This window comes from Podarcis filfolensis (genome assembly GCF_964270895.1).
Source record: "Podarcis filfolensis genome assembly, chromosome: 7".
Taxonomy (NCBI): Eukaryota; Metazoa; Chordata; class Lepidosauria; order Squamata; family Lacertidae; genus Podarcis; species Podarcis filfolensis.
In genome coordinates, this window is record NC_139603.1 from 27,058,447 (window position 1) to 27,080,125 (window position 21,679).

At 45.8% G+C, this 21,679-nt stretch overlaps 1 protein-coding gene and 1 long non-coding RNA gene across 5 annotated transcripts in view; one reads left to right on the plus strand and one right to left on the minus strand.

Annotated features, from left to right (window-relative positions):
- SLC22A23 (solute carrier family 22 member 23) overlaps positions 1-21,178 on the minus strand; it is a 109,047-nt gene extending 87,869 nt beyond the window's left edge. For all 4 annotated transcript variants that reach the window (XM_083623863.1, XM_083623861.1, XM_083623859.1 and 1 more), the window contains exon 1: positions 18,686-21,178. In XM_083623863.1, the coding sequence (XP_083479989.1) occupies positions 18,686-19,270 (585 nt within the window). In that variant the 5' untranslated portion in view covers positions 19,271-21,178. The remainder of the gene's footprint in view (positions 1-18,685) is intronic.
- LOC310767307 lies at positions 111-16,474 on the plus strand. Its single transcript, XR_014550862.1, has 2 exons — positions 111-543; positions 16,048-16,474. It is a non-coding gene; the product is annotated as an uncharacterized lncRNA (long non-coding RNA).
- Positions 21,179-21,679: the final 501 nt, after the last annotated feature.

The window sequence follows — 21,679 nt, forward strand, 5'->3', positions numbered from 1 at the left end:
AGCATCACACTTTCTGAGAAAGGTTTTGGACAGATGACGCAGGATAGGAAAACTCGGCTGATATTCAGCCTCATCATCCAAACCTGCTCAACAAGCTATTTTAAGGGTTTTTTGTTGTTGTTGTTTGTTTTTGCAAGAGTGGGAATGAACAGGATACGGCACCAGGGTGTCTGTTCCTCTGCTGCCTTCAAACAGCTGAGATAACGTTTTCCCAGGCCTAAATGTTAGCTGGAAGGCATGTGGAACACATAGTTGCTGTATCACAAGGCACAGTGGCTAAACCACATTAACAGGATTTCCCTGGGTTTCTCCACAAAAGCTCTTCTCATGACAGAAGAACAGCCTGACCACAGTTTTCTGCATGAGGAGGTCTGCAAATGACAAGAGATTCTGAACTCCGTGCATACAGTCAAACTACATGAAAAAGATGGGGGAACCTGATGTGGCCTCCCCAGATACAGTTTTCAGAACCTGAGCTGGAAGATCAAAGGAGGACTACGTATATAACCTCAGAGGTAGTCAGAGGTAGATCTGAGTTGCTAGGTAGCTACTTATGAAAAAAGCTTCAGCATGATTCATGCATGATTATATGAGGCATATTTAGCCCGATTCACATAGGAAATCTCTGAACAAGACATTACATAGAAAGAAGACATCAGGTACCTGTAGAACAGGGGTAGGCAACCTAAGGCCCAGGGGCCGGATGCGGCCCAATCGCTTTCTCATTGTGGCCCGCGGATGGTCTGGGAATCAGCGTGTTTTTACATGATTAGAATGTGTCCTTTTATTTAAAATGCATCTCTGGGTTATTTGTGGGGCCTGCCTGGTGTTTTTACATGAGTAGAATGTGTCCTTTTATTTAAAATGCATCTCTGGGTTATTTGTAGGAATTCGTTCATATATTTTTTTCAAAATATAGTCCAGCCCACCACATGGTCTGAGGGACGGTGCACTGGCCCACGACTGAAAAAGTTTGCAGACTCCTGCTATAGAAGCTACAGCATTCTGGCTACTGCTGCAGCATTCTGCTACAAAGGACATTTCCAAGTATGGGGGCTATACCTTGCTTTTTTTTCTGAGAGAGCATTACTTCTGACATTTGTTACTTTCCTAGCTCATACTTGCCTCGGTAATGAACTGGAGGAGAGCCAATAAACTGAAGCTCAATCTAAAAAGGACCTGAGACACTGTGAGTGGGTGGCTCCCTAGACAGGATGGGTGGTTGGTTGCCTGCCTCTTGATGGCATTATGCTCCCTCTGAAGGAGCGGGTGCACAGCCTGGAGGGTACTTGTGGCCTTGGTGGTGTGGAGTGCCTTCCATCAGCTTCCCAGCTGATGTGCCCCTATCTGGACAGGGATAGCTCAACTTCTGCCATCTATGCTCTGGTAACCTCCAAGTTACATTGCTGCAATGCGTTATACATGGGGCTGCCTCTGAAAAAGGTTCAGAAACTCCAGCTGTTGTAGAGGGAAAGTAGGTGGCAGAAAGAGAGGAAGGAAGGAAGAAAATGGGGTGCCTAACCCTGTTCTGGCCCCCGCCAAGCAAATGTTACCCTCCAAAGAGAAAAAAGCTTCCCATGTCTGCCTTAGCTCATCAGGGTGTTGGCTGGCACTCAGCAAAAAGTAGGTTGCAAAAGATCGCTTCCTACATTGGCTGCTCCTGCCACCATTAATGCCCTTTCTGGAACTGTCAGCAGCTGCCTCCAGGTAAATGGCTTTCCCCAAGGTGGCTATTAAAAAATGTCTGAATTGAATGCTAGCAAAGCAGCCAGGGGAGACCGTGCAGACAGAGCATCTAACGCCTCCTAGTTCTGTACACAATTAACACAAACCAAATTCCCAAACTCGCCAGCCTGTACCCTGAAAGGGAACCCCTTAACGAAGCCTTGCATGTGTCATGGGACCTGTTAGCTTCCGCCCTTAACAGAGGGCACAATATCACATTCATTCCCTCAAAAACAGCCAGGTGCCATTCCCATCACAACATAGCACAGTTGCTCATTTCCCTCTAGGCTACTCCACTGAATAATATTTTGAAATGCAAAGCTATGAGGCAGAGCTTTCTTTCTTTCCTTCTTTGTGTGGTTTTATTTAAAGGAAACAGATTCATGGCCACATGCTGTCCTACATTCAATATTTTCCAATCACGTACCACTATGTACATAGCAGCACACAGGACAAAAGCTTAGTTTCAATGAGAAATATTTTCACTCTCTGCTGTCGCTTCTTTGTTGTGTCTGTGGGTTCTGCCTCTGAATGAAGCTTAATTGCATGTCCCCGCTGGGAAGTCCATCTGAAGCAGGACTCGCTAGTCTGGGGATTACTAGGCACATTGGTCCAAATCTCTCAGGTTCCATTTTGAAATTCCAACTTTGAGTTTATAAGCAGCTCATTCCTAAGGTTCTACTGCTATATTTTTTCTCATCCACCCCAAGTGGCTGTGCTTATTCAGAAGCTCCCTCTGTTCCAATCATAACCCCTCCAAACTCATGGAGCTGAGTAGGCTATTCCAAAAGCGTTCCTATCTCACCTTTGAAACTTGAAGGCTTCTCAAAATGTCCTGCCAACAACACCCACATAGACCTGCAATCAGTCAGCCCAGGGAGAACATGATCTGAGCTATGATGCAACCATAAACAAGGCTTTCTTCTTTCTACGCTAGCCTTTGCCACTCTGGTGATCTCTGGCTGCCTTGGACTGTGAAAGACCTACTGCACCCATAGAAAGACTGCCTTGTGCAAAGTTGGATTTAAGTTGAATGTTAGTTCCTGGAATATCAGAACACACTTACTAGTAGCAGTAAACTCCACTGAACATAATGAGACATATTTCGAAGTAAAGGTGATTTGACTGTAAATCTAATTAAGTTAGAATAGAGATTCAGCTATCACAGAACAATATAAAAAGGCATTTTTATATTGCCTGGGAGGAGAAAGCTGTAAAAATCCCCCCCCACCTTTTAAGAAAACCCTCCCAGATATTTTAAAATAATATTTATTTGTTTGACATTGTTACTAGTGGGTTGTATGTGGGGGTTTTTTATATATAAAAAAAGGCACAGCGGAAATTCAAGTCATTTGCCATCTCAATTTACTTGTTTATTTGCCACAGCAGAGAAATGTGCAGACTAATTTAATGAGATAACCTGCCCCTTTGGCATTCTGTCAGCCCTAATAATATTACTTCTTGTTACAGTTCATAACATTGTAACCGATGGAATTCCCCCCTGGCCACAAAGTTTCAGCAATTTAAATGCCACACAGCCAATCTACAGCAGATTTTGAGTCTCTCTCCTGTGGACACGGGGGTGGGGGTGGGGGTGGGGGTGGGGGTGGGGAAGGATACACAACACAGCCTTAGCAAAGCTGCAAGCCCCACCAATTTGTGTACTCCAGTAGTAGGCAAAGTCACACTTTTCCCAGCTCCGATGTTGGCTTTACTCCTTGCATTTGGCAATATAAGGAAGCATATGCTGAATAAATTCCAGAAACATGGTTAACCCCAGCCGTTTCACCAGAGGCAAAAAGGCTGAAGCTGATCTGGCATCCCCATAGCTGACTAGCCCGCTCTGGCAGTAGCGGCACACCTCCAGGTTGGTGTCAGGTATCCTAAGTATGTCAACCACCCTAATATGATCAAGGGTGGCACCATTCTAAGCAACATGGTGCCACCTTAAAGGAAGGGCAGAGTTCAGACTGGCAGGCTCTCCTTTGTGTTTCAAGAAAATCTCTAACTGGGACATATGACAAAAAGACATATGGTCGGAATCCAAGAACATTGTGCCTCTGAGCAGCTCTGGAGTCTTCAATGAGGCGAGGTGAAGCAATTTGCCTCAGGCGCATAGCTGTCAACTGTCCCTTATTTGGCGGGAAACTCCCTTATCCCAGCACCGTGTCCCGCTGCTGTCCCTTATTGATAATGTCCCTTAAATTTCCCGGGTTTCAAAGGAAGCAGCTCCTCTCCCTCCCTGCCAGCCAGGGAGGAGGGAAGCTCCAACTGTGTTGCTTGGCTCCCCGGCCTGCCCCCCTCCGGTCTCCTTTCACCAGCCTCGGCCCCCAGGAGCCCCTCCCTGCCGGGACTGGCAGGAGCCTCGGGCCCTTCCGCTGCCATCCTCCTCACGGCCGCTGAACTGAGCGTCTCTGCCTGGGGCCTCCCCTCTGCCCGTCACCACCACCGCCGCTCCCGCTAGGCCGTACTGCGGCTACGCCACCGAAGGACCCGGATGAGATGGGCAGCCTGACGCGGCCTATGAATTGCTGAGGAGCCTTGAGAGGAGAACGAGGGCAACCATAGAGAAAGCAGTTCAGAGAGAGGAGGTGGAGGTGCGGGCAGGTGTTCCAAGGGCTAACCATAGGGGGGAAAGCAGAGGAAGGACTGCAAGCGCTTCTCCCTTAGATTTGTAGTGGTATACTAGCATAGATGGTCTGATCTGCGGGTTTACTTCGGGCGCTATTCCACCCCCCCTCTTCCTCCCGCCCCGCTTGATGGAACTGAGAGCTGCAGATGGAGCATGAGAGAAAAGAACTGCAGCAGTATCTTCGTAGCTTGGACTTCGTTTTGCGCGAAAAGTAGCTGCTGCTTGTAGTTATTTAATTGCAGTGTTTCATCAGCTGGTGTCTTGAGCAGCAACCTCTGGAAACGAAGGGCTAAAAACCGGTGCTGCTCTCCCAAATTATCTGGTCCCTTTTAACTTCGTATTTCAGCTGGTTGACTAAAATCCCTTATTTTGGCTGCTGATCTCTTATTTTTGAGGCTGCTGGTCCCTTATTTTCAAATCTGTAAGTTGACAGCTATGCTCAGGCGGCAGATCCAACTGCCTCCTCATCCCAGCCACTGTTCCACTGCCAGCCACACTGCGGCTTTGCCCGCACCACTGGCATTGCTGTCACATGGCCCATTCCCTTCCCACTCATGCTGTACCCTTGCTGCTGCATCGTGGCAACAGTGTGAGTGCAATTGCAGACAATAGTGCAGTCGGGGGGGCATGGCAGCGTGGGTGCAGGAGGGCCCCATATTTATAAGTGGGAGGCAGCAAAATGTCCTGGGCCACCCCTGATGGAGCGCAGCTTTGGAGCACCAGAACTGAGCTGGTCTTACAGCCCTTCCACATCAAAATCCATTCACGATAATCCCAAATCATCCCGCCTCCATCCAGACAAGTAAAGAGGCATTAGAGTTCAAAGACACATCACAGCCAGGCAAAAACCACTCAGAAGTGTGATGTAAAAGGTCAATGAGGGGTGTGGCCTGCAGAGAGTGGGCCTGTCCTAAGGAGAGTCCTAGGCCCAGACAGAGGATAAAGTTTCCCTACACTGCCTTAAGAGTTTAGAGATCTGTGTTCAGTTATCCTCAGCATGCACTCTTCCTCAAGAACACAAGTGCCCTACTAGATCAGATCAAGGTACACCTCGTCCAACATATCCTCCTTTGAGAGGAAAGGTGGAATGCAATGTAATGTAACTAATAGAGGGAGCGGGTGGCACTGTGTTCTAAACCACTGAGCCTACTGAGCTTGCTCATCAGAAGGTCAGCGGTTTGAATCCGTGTGGCGGGGTGAGCTCCCATTGCTCTGTCCCAATTCCTGCTAACCTAGCAGTTCAAAAGCATGCCAGTGCAAGTAGATAAATAGGTACCACTGTGGCAGGAAGGTAAATGGCGTTTTCATGCTCTCTGGTTTCCATCACAGTGCCCCATTGCACCAGAAGCGGTTTAGTCATGCTGGCCACATGACCTAGAAAGCTGTCTGTGGACAAATCCAGCTCCCTTGACCTGAAACGAGCACCACAACCCCATAGTCGCCTTTGACTGGACTTAACCATCCAGGGGTCTTTTAGTTTTTACCTTACCTAATGTAACTAATAAATGAGCAGCCTTTATAAGAATCCTAGCAATCAGCAAGTCATTGGCTGCCTACCAGAAATGACCCTGTGATCCACCATTGGGTGGCAAGCAGCCTCTCCTCCATAGGAACAAGTTTTTATCAGAGTTTTCTCCCAGCCCTTCTCTTAGTTCCCAACTGCATATAGCAAGGCTCACTGCAGATATATTTTGGAAATCAGAAAACTAACAAGTTTAATTAACCATGCAGTTTCGCGCAGGGGGGGAAAGGAAGGAACAATTTTGTGTGCAGCAGAGAACAATTGTGCCAAGGACGGAACACATAATGGAGTGAAGCAAGCAAACAAAAGAGGAAAAAAAGTCCTTCCAGTCATTTTTTTTAAAAAAATAAGTATAATTGTCTCCATTCTCTTCCTGGCATGCCTCCAGCTCCAGTAACACAATATCCTATCCCTACACAATGGAGTGGGGGAAGGCTTAATGTTTGAAGTGGCAGATAAAACACCACTGGCTGCTTTTTAAACAACAAAACAAACAACAAAACAAAACAGTGAATACAGGTATGGCAGATGGAGAGCATTCAAATAACTGGTTTTTTTTTAATATACATTTTAAAAAAAACAGAAAGCAAGAGCCTTCAAATAATGGGATTTTAAAACAAAAGAAAAAGCAGAGCCTTCAAATAACTAGATTATTTATTTATTTTTGGAAAAAGGTAAAGCCAACCCAAAATGGCATGGGTAGAACTACTGTCCCTGGGCAGGGTACAGTGAGCATGCTGGGGCTTGCTTTGAGTATTATCCAAGTTCTCCTGTGCAGAATCGTGCTCAACCTTCAAATGCAAAAAAACAAACCCCAAGTTGAAAAAACAGCAGTGGGACTGAGGATCTTCTTTTTTCTGTGGAAGTCGTTTCATAGGCACTATTCCACTTGACCTGCAACATTTATACAGCCCACAGAACTCATGCTAGGTGTGCAATCTGGGCCATGTTCACTGCACTTGCTGGGCCTGGCTTGGCTGGCCTCTAATAAATGTCAACCATATCTACCCAATACCGAGCAGTGTAGCTAGCCAGGAGTGGGGCAGGGGCACCTTCCACACTGTGGTGGGGGCTGTAGGGCACCACAGGGGTCTGTACTGCAGCACAGTGGCTGTTGTGCATCAAGGGTTGGGATCCTGGGCAGCAGGAGAGCTTGAGGGCAGTATGGCAGTTGCTGGGTGTTTCGGGCGCTGCAGGGGGGTGGAGCCACTTCCCGCCTCTAAAATCAGTGGCTGTCCTTAAAAAAAAAATTTGATCTGCCCCAGGTGCTGGAGGGGGTTGCTACACAGCTGCCAATACCCAAGTACAGAAGAACAGTCTTGCTGGCATGCTTTATAGAGTTTTAAGAACACGGAGGCTGCTGGCTCAGGATAATGACCCTTCTAGTCCAGCACCATCTTCTCAGTGGCCAACCAGAAGCCTATGGAAAACTCAAATATAAGAGTATTCTCCCTTCCTCGGTTTTCAAGCAACTGGTATTCAGAAGCACTGCTGCCTTCAACCACAGAGGTGGCATATATCCTTTGTGGCTAGTAGCCTTTGCTAGCCTTATTCTCTGTGAATTTGTCTAGTCGTCTTTTCAAGCCATCCCAGATAAGAATAATTTTACCCTCCAAGATCCTAGGTGGCAGTTTTGCAAAAGTTTCCTTCAAGGATAGGTGCTGTTCTTGTAATAATTTAAAGCCTGAAACAGTCTCCCATGTGTTACTGCTGTTTTTAAACTGCAAATTCTTTCAAGGGGTCAGAAAATGCATAAATTACCCCCCCCCATGAGGTAGTCCCTAGTCGATCATTGGGGACCGCTTTTAAATATCTTCCACAAGGGGTCTAACCAATCCATTACTGAACAGGTGGTGATATATCTGAATGCTGTAATATCTCCTTGACCTGCTATGGTTGCCTGCTTTTAACCTGTCACTTTTTCTTCTTCTGAGGTTGTGATTATTATTTTTAACAGTTTGTCCTTTCTTTAAGCGTTGGCTGAAAACAATAAACATTTGATTGTTATTGGGGCGTAAAGGACAACAGGTTAGCATAGTACATGGGTAGACAAACTAAGACCCGGGGGCCAGATGTGGCCCAATCACCTTCTAAATCTGGCCTGCGGACAGTCTGGGAATCAGCGTGTTTTTACAGGAGTAGAATGTGTGATTTTATGTAAAATGCATCTCTGGGTTATTTGTGGGGCATAGGAATTCATTCATTCCCCCCCCCCCAAAAAAAATAGATTCTGGCCCCCCACAAGGTCTGAGGGACAGTGGACCAGCCCCCTGCTGAAAAAGTTTGCTGACCCCTGGCATAGTATAAATATACTTTTGAGTGCTAGAAAAATGTGATTTTTCCAAAACAGAAGTGCTGCATTTGTATTAAAATTCCTTAATCTCCTGCAACAAATGATTATTGAGTTCATATGTACTGTACTGGGGGGAGTGGGGGCGAACAGAGTACTGTTTCAAAAGGCTATAGCCAAGCAGCCAGAAATGAGGGTAAAAGGACAAGCTGAAGACCAAAAAATGGCATTTACTCCAACATTTTCTAAATTTAGATCCTATTTAGGAACGTTTTGGAAGAGATAAAATTGCTGTCTTTCCTCAAAACCTTTATACAAAGTGCAAGCTGAAATAGAAAAGGCTATTTTAAGAAGACGGGTGATAATTGCTGCATCGCATACACTGCACTTAAAAAAAACCCCATACTGCTGTATCACCCAGCACTATATTTACAATCTGACCTCATTAAAGGAAGGAGGAAAAGACTGACCACTGAATTACACAGAAATTAAATGCTTTCTGAGCAGTTGCCTGGGCACATTCCGGTACAAAGACAAAACATTAAACATTTGATTGCACTAAATGTTTGTACCCTGACAAGCAAACAATGTTCCTGCAACAGTGGAAGGTGCAGAATTAACTGGATCCGTAGGTAGCTCTCCATCATGGGTATAGCCCTATCTAGTCAGTCCAGGTTTTGAAATGGCTAGCTGCCTGGTGACCTGTGATGAGTAACATATTGCTTCCAGGGGACCAGAAAGGGGAAGCTTTAGTAAAACTGGGTGAGAATTGGTTCTTTCAGGCTAGTTAGGGTCTAATAACTTGAGAAATCCAATTATGAGATTTCTGCTTTGTGTAATCCTGGGACAGACAAGTTTAAGCCATTTTACAGCACAACCATCTGGTATGTCTACTCATAAGTAGGTCTCAGTGAACTCATAGGAATTCGAATCACTCCAAAGCGTACATGGGATATCTACTTTAATTTTCCTTTGGTATTCATAGCTAATTTTCAGAAGCCAAGATAGAAATGATAACTCAGTTGGTAGAGCATGAGACTCTTAAACTCATGCTCATGAACCCTGCAGTCCCTTCCAATCCTACGATTCTAGGAGTCATGAAACCTGAAATATACAGTGACTGTGACTGGCCCAAAAGACTTATCAGTTCTTGAATGTGCTGACAAAACTATCACTCAATTGGTTCCATACTCCCAATCACTGAAACAAGACTTACACAAGGAGATGGTTCTATCTGAACTAGAACTGGTTATACATTAGAGGTTACATGTTGGTCCAAGTCTCTGGTCCAAATCTCAGCTAAGCATCTGTTGTGGGGGGAGGCTCCCAAATCACTCACAAACAGGAGTGATGGTAGAACTGGCCTATGTCACAGGGTTGATGTAAGATACACTATGCTATCTGAGAAGGAGAATGTTAGCCGCTTTGAGACTCCTTCGGGCAGTGATAAAGCGGGATATCAAATCCAAACTCTTCTTCTTCTCTTTACTCTAATGGAGGCGACTGAATGAACACCTGCTCTATGCAAAACGTGATTTCAGTGAACAGAAGTTGGCCATCTCCCATTAGCTTCAAGATGGCTTGTTCAAGAGAACCATATGCTGGATTCTGTTTTATTTCTGTCTACCTATGTACTTCCACATAACTAGGGCTATTATCTTAAGCATGCTTGGTAATGCTCTCACATTACTCCTCCAGTAATCTCCTGAACAAAAGCTTCTTCCATCGCTGCTTTTCTTCTCCTGCAAGGTATAACTACCGGAAAATATTGGGTGGGTTCCAAGGCTCATTCACACCTGTGAAGCTCACTATTGTCTTGCCACTGTCCTACATAAACTGAGAATGCTGTTGAACAGCATTCTTCCACCTTGGGTTCCCCATTGTTGGAGAACTACAGCTCTCATCATCACCAGTCAGCTTAGTCAATGGCCAAGGCTGATGGGAGTTGTAGTTCAATAACATCCGGGGACCCAAGATTGAACAGCACTGCTGTAGAACACACCCCAGAATCCTCTGCAATAATACACAAGGTTTCTTTGGCCAGCTAATCTACATGGCCAGAGTCCTCTGCAGGTTTAAAGTTTGAGGACCATTGCACTATATGTTAGCTTAAAAAAAAAAGACTGAAAAGAATGTAATAAATGAGACTTTCAAATAAATGTAGTCAGCAGAGTGCTGCAAACAGGTTTAATTCCCAGGACTGTGGCTTAATTGAGTTGTGGACTGAGTCATTAGAATGTGTGCTATGGAAAGCATGACAGATTACATATTTTGATATGCACTTGGTCCTGAAAGAGTTAGTGCCAGCTCTGTAAGCACCCTTGAAATAAAATGAACTTTCATGTAGCTCCCCGCTGTCAATAAGACTGAAATGAACCAAATACGGTAAAACAAAGTGTTCAGGGGGGCTCAGTAAATCCATGTCTTCAGACTGATACATCTTATTGTCATGCCAATAAACATATACATGTAAAACCTGGAAAATTCTTAGAATCTTTTGTTTAAAAAAAAGCAACACAGATATGACTTGTTATCATCATGGTCATTAGCCATTTGCTTAATCTATAATCCTACTTTGCATAGGATAAAACTGTAATTTTGCAGTAATGGATGCCGTTGCTCTAAATTAATTAGAATCCCCTATTCTCCCATAAATATTTATGGGAAGGAAGAAGACGACCACCGTCTTGCAATCATGATAGAGTAGTTGCTCAGATTGTAAACCCACTGGATAGGAACCATGTCATTCTATGATCTGTGAAATAACCAGTGTACTCTTGGAACTCAATAAATGTTTAATAGTGGATTTTGGGGTTGTTGTTGTTTTAATGCAATTCTTCTTCGGGTTATTGTTGTTTTTAAGTGCAATTCTTCTAAACAGCTGCCCTGACTGACAGCAAGTTCTGCAGGAAGAGATCTTCTTTCTGTACCCAATGCCAAATTATTTTCAACCCTGTAAAATATAGATTGATATATTTAACCCCACTGAACGGTACTAGGACCTCAACGATCCATACAGTAGTTCATTTGATGAAGGACATTAATGGGATACACGGATGTTAAGAGTTGTTGTTGGTGATCTAATAAGGCCCTATAAATAAGCAAAAATAAAAAATGTTGCCTGCCTGCAAAAGTAAAGTTCACTAGTCTACTGATTCCTGGAAGATATGGGACAGAGAGCTACATCCCTCCTGAAGAAGATCACTACATCTCCTCCTCAGGCAGGCAGCTTGGTTTCTATGCTGGGCACAGAAGAGGGCCAGATTGTGCCATCGCTCCTCCACCACCCTACTCACTCATACAAGTTCTCTTTTGCCTATGGCTACTGTGGGTTAAACCACAGAGCCCAGGACTTGCCAATCAGAAGGTTGGTGGTTTGAATCCCCACGGTGGGGTGAGCTCCTGTTGCTCGGTGCCTGCTCCTGCCAACCTAGTAGTTCGAAAGCACATCAAAGTGTAAGTAGATAAATAGGTACCATTCCGGAGGAAAGGTAAACGGTGCTTCCGTGCGCTGCTCTGGTTCGCCAGAAGCGTCTTAGTCATGCTGGCCACATGACCCGGAAGCTGTACGCCAGCTCCCTTAGCCAATAAAGCGAGATGAGCACCGCAACCCCAGAGTCGGTCACGACTGGACCGAATGGTCAGGGGTCCCTTTACCTTGACCAGGGTAATGCTTAAATACATGGCTGTAATAATAATGCCCAGTGGGTCTCACACTGGAGTTCTATACATCACTCAGAAGTATCTCCTACTGAACTGAATGGGACATACTCCCAGCTAAGTGTATATAGACTACAGCTTAGGCTCACTAGACATTTGGACTTGAGAAGTAGAACAGCAACAGCAATGGATTGCTATCTCTTCACAGTTATATTTCCTATGTCATTCTATTTCACTCCTAGTGAAGAAATAACAGCATCTCTTTCCTCTACATTGCTCTAAGATATCAATCCACAATCCTGTGTGGGATAGCTAGCTCTAATGAATACACAATTTGTCTCTGAGAGTTGATTTGATTTATTGCTTTTCTATGTCACTTTTCATTCAAATGAATCTCAGTGTTAGAAATTAGACAGGCACTAAATGTGTTTTGCTACTGGCATGGGTCCAATTGACTGACATCTCCATCTGGCTACCCTCTCCAGCCTTCTTAAGCAGGTAAGCAGAAGAGCTTATTACTGCAATTATATCCCACCTGCTAATCTCTACAACGACCCTGTGAGGTAGCATAAGTGGCTGTGACTTAAGTGGCTTCCAAGAGTACTTCTGCTATATAAATTAAGTAGGTAAATAAGTTATATAAATTAAGTAGATAAATAAATATAGTGTTATGTACTGAGTTGAATAGGATCCAAAAAGCAGAAGTCTGATTGGTCCTAGAACAATAGGATTCAGAATGCTGCAGTCTGATTGGTCCTAGAACAATGCAGCAGTATGATTGGTCCACAGGAGCCACCCAATCCAGCTCCAGGTGGAAGTGAATCCGCAACCTGATTGGCCTACAGGAGAATCCCAGAATTAGCCAATCATGTGCGACCCATTATGTAAATAATGTATATAAAGCAGATATTTTGGGGGAACTTTCATTCCTCACTACTATGAGCTGAATAAAGAGCATGAAATCCACACTCGACTCCAAGTATATTTCATATAGGAAAAGCAAAATGTCACTTATTTTCCTTGAAGCTTGAATTTGTTTTATTCTGTATTTTGTTTTATTGTGTTGTAAACTGCTTTGAGGTGTTGCCTTTAAAATATAAAGTGGTATAAAGATGAAATCCAAATAACAAGAAGAAATAAAGTGCCTAGAACATTTCGTTGTGGTGACCATAACCTAAGTTTAAGGTGCCCATTTGGCAATTAGCTTATACATCTCATTTTCTAATACTGATCAAAGCGGGTTACAAACCAAAGGCGTAGCTCAACAGCCAGGACCTTCAATGCCCCATGAGCACATTACCTCGGCCAAGAATATAATGCCGAAGGGAAGGTATGACGTTTCAGAAGTAATTCCAAACACAATTAAATGTTTCTTTAAAGAAATACAGACAAGATTAATCTAGAGCAAGAGATTTACTGCCACATCGCATTACAAGCTTTGAGTTATAACGCAGTGTCAGGACTTCAACCTGGACCTGTGATTAAATAAACCCATTGACAGTTCCAAACCATATTGTCAGCTCTTTTTCTATGTATTTGTTTGAGTTCTACAAAGTAACTTGGTGTGTTTCTTAATCATGCTCAATCCCTAATGACTGCAGGTGACAATTTAATTTGTGGGAGGGCTCATCTTCAAGAACCTGTTCTGAATGCCTGGGTGCAGTCCTAAAATAGGTGAGGGATGACAAAGGAGAAAGTGTAACCACAGTCAGAGAGCCTTATCTGGGATTAGGATGATAGGGAAGATCTCAGAACAGAGGGATCTTCTAAAACTGCTTGTGCCCCCAACCACCTCACCCTTGCTATAAAAGCTAAGAACATAGAAAGCTGTCTTATATCAAGTCAGGGTATTTGTTAAGCTACTTTAGGATTGTCTTATCCACACAGTGCTAGAAACTCAGATATGTAAGCTAATTGCCTAATGGCACCTTAAACTAGGTTATGGTCACCACAAGAGAATGTCTAGGCGCCATTTCCTCACTCTGCCCCCCGGGATGAGATTTATTATTATTGTTATTATTACCTATCTATTAATTTCAACGAGTCTACTATGAGTATGACTTGGTTGGCTACAACCCTGTAATATGGATGCTGGAGTAGATAGAGCTTTGGCCTGATCCAGCAGGCTCTTATGTTCTTACACCTGTGTACAGAGAGGTGACCAGTGATTTGATGAAGGCTTTGAGGGGACCCCTTATAATAAGTATAAGAGTCAATAAGGAACCATCTTTTTCTGCCATGACTGTGCTGGCAAGCACCACATCTGTGATTTTTTAATGGTTTAGCCAATGGAGACAACAGCATCATTACTTGGTTTAGCAAAGTGTTTAGCAGGATTAGCAGGAATGTGGCGTCTGCCAATTACAGCATTTGGAAACATTGCGGCTGTAACAACATCAAGATGCCTTACTCAATGCACACATTTCCACACACACCCTTTGTTTTAAAAGCAGGTATGATGGACCCTTCACAGGCTTTAAAGGGAAGCTGAAACGGTTTTCAGCCAGTGTCGGTGGCAAGAGAAAGCAAGACCGTAGTCACTTGATTACTGCATACCTAGTTCACAGCACAGTTAATCCGAACGCAGAGTTTCCAGGAGGAATGAGTTTTGCTGAGCTTTGGGTGTTTGGGATTAAGGGAACTACCATGATGATGATGATGTAACAGTTTCATTTTACACTGCAGTTGTTTACTACAGTAACACTGGGAAGGCAGTAGGTAAGTACCCTCCAAACCTATTATTAGGGCAAATGAGTTGTCTGCAAAGGCAAAGGGCGATCCGGCACCCACACTAATTAGTAAATATGGAAAATACAAGTGGGGATCTGCAACAAAATCTTGCAGCGTATCCTCCAGCCTTGGCAATAATGCTCTTCCTGTCCAGTCATCCTACAACAGGAACCATGCAATGCTGTTCAGGGCTAGGAGCGGGTGTGGGTGGGGTGGGGTGGGAGGAAGCGAGATGGGAGAGAAGGGGAAAGCTTTCTTTCACACCTTCCTGAAACTTCCATCTGCTGTAGAAGGACCAGGCACCAGCTATGACCCTGAAAAATTTGCTATAGAGGTCGGGTGAGGTTTCTGGAAAGTGGAAATGAAAAAGATGTCCTTTTCTTCAACCCCTTCTTGAAAGTGGCCATAATATCATGTCATCCCTCAGAACCTAGTCCCCTCCTCCAGGATATTGTAAACTATTAGGGGTTCAAGCAGGCCTCATCTCAACCCCACCCCCAAAACTAACACCTTCAATAATTCATGGTTCAGGCACCATGAACTATTCTGTATGTCCTGAAAGTCACTCAGCATAGGTCTTTGGCAAACACAAAAAGTAATGCACTTCCAATGAGTTCTCCAAGTATGCAAAAGCTCCCATCCTGTTTTTGGACAAACCCCATTTGATTACATAATTACATACAGAACCAGCCAAGTTAGAGGGAATGATGCATCTGATAATTTCAGTTTATTCACCTCAGAGCTTTACAGCTGGTGACCTTTATGAAACAGCAACCTGTTTAACATACATTTAAATGAGAGAATAGGATATTTTATTCACAGTGTAATCCTGCAGAAGTCTACTTATTAGTAAGCCGCATAGAGTCCAGTGGGACATACTACCATCGAAAGCACCAGCTTACAGCCTCAGAGAGTTACAGAAGTCATTGAAAGAGAAGTTATTGCTCATGGTGTGTAGAACATTAATCCTCATTCCAGCTCTGATAAACAGGTTTTTGGTATTGTTTTAGAAATGCTGCAACACCTGTTCGACTAGGGCCAGTGTGGTGCAACGGTTAGAGTGTTTGATTACAACCCGGAAGACCAAGGTTTGAATTCCCACTCAGCCATGAACCTCACTGGGTAACCTTGGGCCAGTCACTGTCTCTCAGCTTGACTTGCTTCACAGGGTTGTTGTGAAGAGAAAGTGAGTAGGGGAGAACTATAAACACCACCTTGAACTCCTTGGGGGAATCAAGTGGTATATAAATGTAAGACAAAAAGAAATAAAAACAGAAATACAAAAGAAATGTGTGCATACTGCAGAGGAGTTCTCACAGCGCCTAGCAATTTTCAGATGATAGGCCTGACTTGCACACACCGCCAAGCCATGGTTTAGTGTTAAATGCATGAGCTTCCCCCATCCTCGCTCTGCCACAGCCACAAAGAGATTGGAAGTTTTCAGCTCACTTTTAAACTAATGGTGGTTTCTTGTTATGTCTAGAATAGAAATGATCCCTTGCGGCAGAAGTTGGATGCCTTTTTCTCAGGCTGTGGGAATTTCTAGATGTTGACTGAGTAGTGAGAAAGAGTGGACTGTTGGAGTATGTTCTTGTCTGGAAGCACCAAGCAGTGAGATGAGAGCATGATGGGAGGGAGCTAATGAGATATTTTGAGGATTCTCCAGGATTATAGCCCCATCCCAGCTACGCTGAAAGACAACAGCAACTGGAGGAATTTTAAGAACTGGACAGCAGACAAAGGCCAAGGACTTTATAACTGAACATATTCAGACGGAAACACACAGAGAAAAGGAAAATGATTAGAGCACCTCATTTGAAATCCTTTGGAAAGATAGATAAGGCATTAACACACATAGTAATTGCTAAAAATGCAGCTGTTATCTTAATGATTAATATACCAACTGAAATGTAATCAGATGTTAATAAAAAAATATGAACCGCAGCCATATAAGAACTGGACAAAAAACACTGATCAAGGAGTGCGGGAAACCACTTTGATTAAATTGTATAAATTTTGAATTAACTGAAATTATTTTGATGTTAATTGGAATCTGTATAATTGACAAAACTGTGGTAATATTGGGTAAATATTGGAAAATTACTTTAATTAAAAAAGAAAGAAAGAAATGGTGGTTAGCAAAAGAAGCCAGAATCAGTAACCATGGTTTGAAGTTGACTATAGAGCAGTGAAACTAGATAACACTAACCACAGTTTATCCAGATTTGGGGAGAATGAGTTATCATATTTAGCTGAAAATAGAAGTGAAAGCTTCCAATTTTCTTCACATGAGCACATCAGAAGATAAGGGGGTGAGAGTATAAGTGCACAAACCCAACTATGGTTTAGTGTTACATGCAAATATAGCTACAGCCATAACTAGAAAAGAGTTATTTTAGTACCCCTAAAGCTCCAGTGCTTTCTTATCATACACTGTGGATAGCAAGTTGTCTCAATATAGTACAATCCTAAGCAGATTTACTCATAAGAAAGACCTACTGGACTGAATTGCCTCACATTGTAAGCTAACCTTGTTCCAACTTGCCTCCCACTGGCAAATGCCTCAAGTCACATTACTGTATAGGGATGCTCTATTTGTTGTGAGTAATTCATTACAGAAATATCATGGGTGTCAGCAACGGCCGCAGCTCCTGACTGAGAAATGTACACAATGGAATCCACATCTAGACACACTTGTACAGGCAGTGCAAAAGAATGTTTCAGTAGCATGTGATTCAGAGGGTAAGAATACAGACACTTTATCACAGGGGGCAAAACATTTACCCAACACAGTTGCTGTTCAAAAGCAGAGTGTTGTAACCACTTGTATTAAAATTGGGTCACTGGGAGTTGTAAAGGACCATGAAAACAAATGCAGTATCTTATGGTCTGGAGGGGACGTGGGTGGCACTGTGGGTAAAACCTCAGCGCCTAGGACTTGCCGATCGCATGGTCGGCGGTTCGAATCCCCGCGGCGGGGTGCGCTCCCATCGTTCGGTCCCAGCGCCTGCCAACTTAGCAGTTTGAAAGCCCCCCCGGGTGCAAGTAGATAAATAGGGACCGCTTACTAACGGGAAGGTAAACGGCGTTCCGTGTGCTGCGCTGGCTCGCCAGATGCAGCTTGTTACGCTGGCCACATGACCCGGAAGTGTCTGCGGACAGCGCTGGCTCCCGGCCTATAGAGTGAGATGAGCACACAACCCTAGAGTCTGGCAAGACTGGCCCGAACGGGCAGGGGTACCTTTACCTTTACCTTTTTATGGTCTGGAGACAATAAAGATTAGGCCTGCTTTTTCTCTAGCAAGACCAGACGATACCCCTGGGATGTCCTTACATGACATCACTGAATGCACTAGGGAAAGATATTCCTGCATTCCAACCCTTACAACACACCCTTCAGAATAAGTTTATACTCATGGGTTCCACTTGATTCACGCTGCTGCTCAACCCCAACATCATCTCCACCACACTCTCACACACACTATCAAAGAACTTCAATCCTCAGCACAAAGAGATGAGCTGCATTGAAAGAGAGAGACCGGACATCTGATCTGAGGTCCTTTCCCCTTCATTGCTTCCCATATTCAAAGGCCAGTTTAGAAGGCAGCGTTGGCCACACAAGATACTGCCAAAACGCCTTCTCCCCAAGTAGCATAACATTTACAAGTCCTTCTCCCCAGCGCCACACAGTTATTTGGCATGCCCACTAGGGCTGGCATTTCAGCAGAGGGGCTGGACTACATACTTTGCATGCTGTTGGACACTCATTGGCCCAAACATTGCCTCCTCCACGCAGAAGGCAACTTTTTGCAATCTAAACCAGGTGGCTTTGCATGACAACACAACTCAGGGACTGAGACCTGGGCATAAACTGATCCCTGCACCAGATGCCCTCTTCGGAGTCCTTTGCAGTTCTGCAATTGAAACTGTACCCTCTTGCCTCATTCCAGCGCACAGCTCAGTTGCAGGGCAAAGAGACTGCATGCAGCAGGTGCCAGGTTCACTCCCAGTTAAAAGGGTCACAGGTGCCAGGGCTGGGACGAACAAACGTCTCAGTCCTGACCCAGCTGCCACTGGGCAGTTTAAGGCAGCTTCAGACGTCTGCATGTACATTATGAGTGCTTACCTTGCTGACTATGTTCTGCTGAAGGCCAGCCGAGATCCGGTGATACCTCTCGCTACAGTCACAGTAACTGTCGTTCTTCCCCTCGGGGGTGGGCAGTTCTGGCGCCGCCAGCATCCCCCTGCTGTAGCTGCTGCTGTGGTTGTAGCTGGGGCTGGTGGCGAGGCCCCGAGCAGCAGCGGGCAGGTGCGGGTGCCCCGTCCAGTTGCCCTGCCCATCCGTGCCCTTGCACCAAGAGACAGGCTGCACCAGGAGGAAGCTGTCCGAGAACTGGCTGAAGCCGATGAACAGGGCCGGGATCCAGGTGAGCAGGATGAGGGTCTTCTGGTGCCCGCCGCCCAGCCCGCCCAGGAGAGGCAGCACCGAGCCATCGTAATCCAAGAGCAGCGGGTTGCACGACCCGGAAGGAGGCGGAGGCAGGCTCTGGATCTCCGCCGCCAGACCCCCGGCAGGAGGGGCGGCCGTCGCCGCAGCAGCAGCCGCAGGGTCCGCCTCCCCGGCCGGCAAAGAGCCGTTCTCCTCGGGTAGCTGCCGCCCTCCTCCTCCTCCACCTCCGCCGCCCTCCTCTCGTCGCCGGTCTATCGCCATCCGGAGAAGCTCACATAGAGAAGATCGGGGCCGGTGCTGTTGCTGCTGGTGGAGGCGGCGGCGCGCCGCGCGTACCGGCGACGGCTGCGATCCAATGGCCGGCAAACCTGTGGCGATCGGCGCGATCCGAGGAGGCGGCTTTCCCGTCAGGAGTCTCCGCCAACACGCACATAGGGGTCCGGTTCGCCGCGGAGACGGCGGCGGTGGTCTCTCCCGCCTTTGCCTCCCCGCGCGTCAAGGCGCGCCCATCCTCCGCCACTCCCAGCCCGCCTTTCTTTCCTCCCCAGATAACCTTCGCGCGTCTCCGTCGACCTCCTCCCTACACACACACACGCCGGCCACCAAGACTCTGCTGGGCGGCCTGGAGCCCAGGGTTATCCGAACTATTATTTGTTAAAAGGTCCCTTTCAGGTCACTGCGGCTGCAGCTCGCGGAAGGACCCGGCGCCTGGCTCCTCGCGGGCTCTCGCCAGCCCCGGTTGCCGCACATCAGGCTCCTTCGGCCCGGGGGGCGGCGTTTTCCCCCTCGCCCGGCGAGGAGGGTCCGAAGGAGACGAATCCCTTGCGCAGCGGCGGCGGCGGCGGCGGCGCCTTCTCCTTCTTCGGTGGCGCGTCGCCTCAGCTCTCCTCAGGAGGCGGCCGGCTTCCCTTTCTCGGGAAGGGGGTGGGGTGAGTGGGGAGGCCTCGCTCGTCTCGCCCTTTCTTCCAGCGCTCGCCTCGCAACCTGAAAGCCCAGCCCCCTGACCCACAGCCCGCCTACGGCTCCGCCTCTCCCTGAGGTAAAGGTAACGAGGGCTGCTCCGCCGCAGCACCTGCTGCTGCCGCCGCCGCCGCTGCCGCGGGACTAACCCGACGCGACCACCCGGCTCCCCCTGCAGGGGACGCCCGGGACGGCCCCGCCCCCTCGACCCCTGAGGGAGCGAGCGGCGCGAATTGCGCCCCAGAAGTGGCGGGCAGCCTTGGCGCGAGCGCCCGGGGGAGGGGTGGGCGGGCGGGCGGGCGGTTCGCGAGGGGACTTCTCGTGGGGCGTGGGGGAATAGGTCGTGTAGGTCGCAGCCAACGCAAACCCAGCGTCTGTTTACCCGCTGAGCGTCTCTGCGTATGTCCCAGCCGGAGAACCGAGCGGAGTCTCCTGTGAGAATATAGAGAGGGGTGTTCTCCTGTCTTAAGCTGCAGTCCTGCGCACGCTCAGTCAACCTCGAGTAAATCCCATTGAATTCAGTACGTCTGAGAACAGACGTGAGCTGTCCTGCAGCACCCAGCCCTGTACCTTTGCACCAGCCTAGCTGCCTGCCTGCCTGCAGTGCCAACGTAATATTACCGCAGTGCAAGTCTAACCTTTTGTTCTGTGGCTGATATTGCTGGTATCTCAGGTGCTTTCAGTTAGAACGGGGCTGTGGATAGATTATAAGGGAAGCCCAATGGAAATCAGAGGCATTGTGTTTGGTGTGTATCCTGATTGTTCTTAGATGAGCATTTATTTTTTTTTCAAAAGGCCCTGACATGTTTGAATTAAGATATAACAACCTGACTGCCTTGCACCATTTAGAGGCAAGGCACAGAAATGTGGTTTTTAATTTAATTTAATTTTTTTTACAAATCTAATTAGTATCTTCGAGTCAGGTGCTATTTATGCAAGATGTACTAATATGGCCACATCTCTTTTTACAATTCTTTCTACCATTATTTTCTGGGAAACCTCATCTCCCGTAAGGAAAATAATAAACCAGCAGATGCTCATTTGTGCTGCATCATACGATTAAAGAACTACTGTAGCTGTATTGTTTGGGCTGCTGGAAGCAAAAACGGCTTAGTCCTGCTCAGGTGAGGAGCAAACAGAAGCAAGGGTGAACCAACAGGGACTACCTCCCAAAGCATCATCACACACATGATAAACTGTCCACCAAAAGAAAAGGAGAAAGAGAGAGAGCTTCTATGACAGCAGTGAACATGCATGCAAAACAGGCTTTTGTTTTTACTTTAAATGGATTTTCCACTGCAAAGGGAAATCTGTGGGTTTTTTTTAAAAGATATTTATTGAAGTTTTACAAAAACATAAGTTTACAAAATGAAAAAGGTCATATAAAAAGAAAAAGATACAAAAAAGAGAACATAGAAAAATACATGAAAAAGAAAAAAGAGGAATAAAAATACAAAATACAAAAGACAAATAGCTAAAAAAGAATTAAAAACAAATCCATTTTTTGTAACTTTGAACTCATTAGCTTATTTCCTTGGCCTCCTCACACCTCCCCTTTTTGTATTCCCATTTAAATAATCAAATCAGCAAATCCTTACCCTCTTTCGTTTATCTTAACTCTGTATCTTACCATATTATAACTCTGTATTTTCATCCATTATCAATTCATTTTTGCATATTCTTATTAACTTTGTTGCTAATGCCACTTAT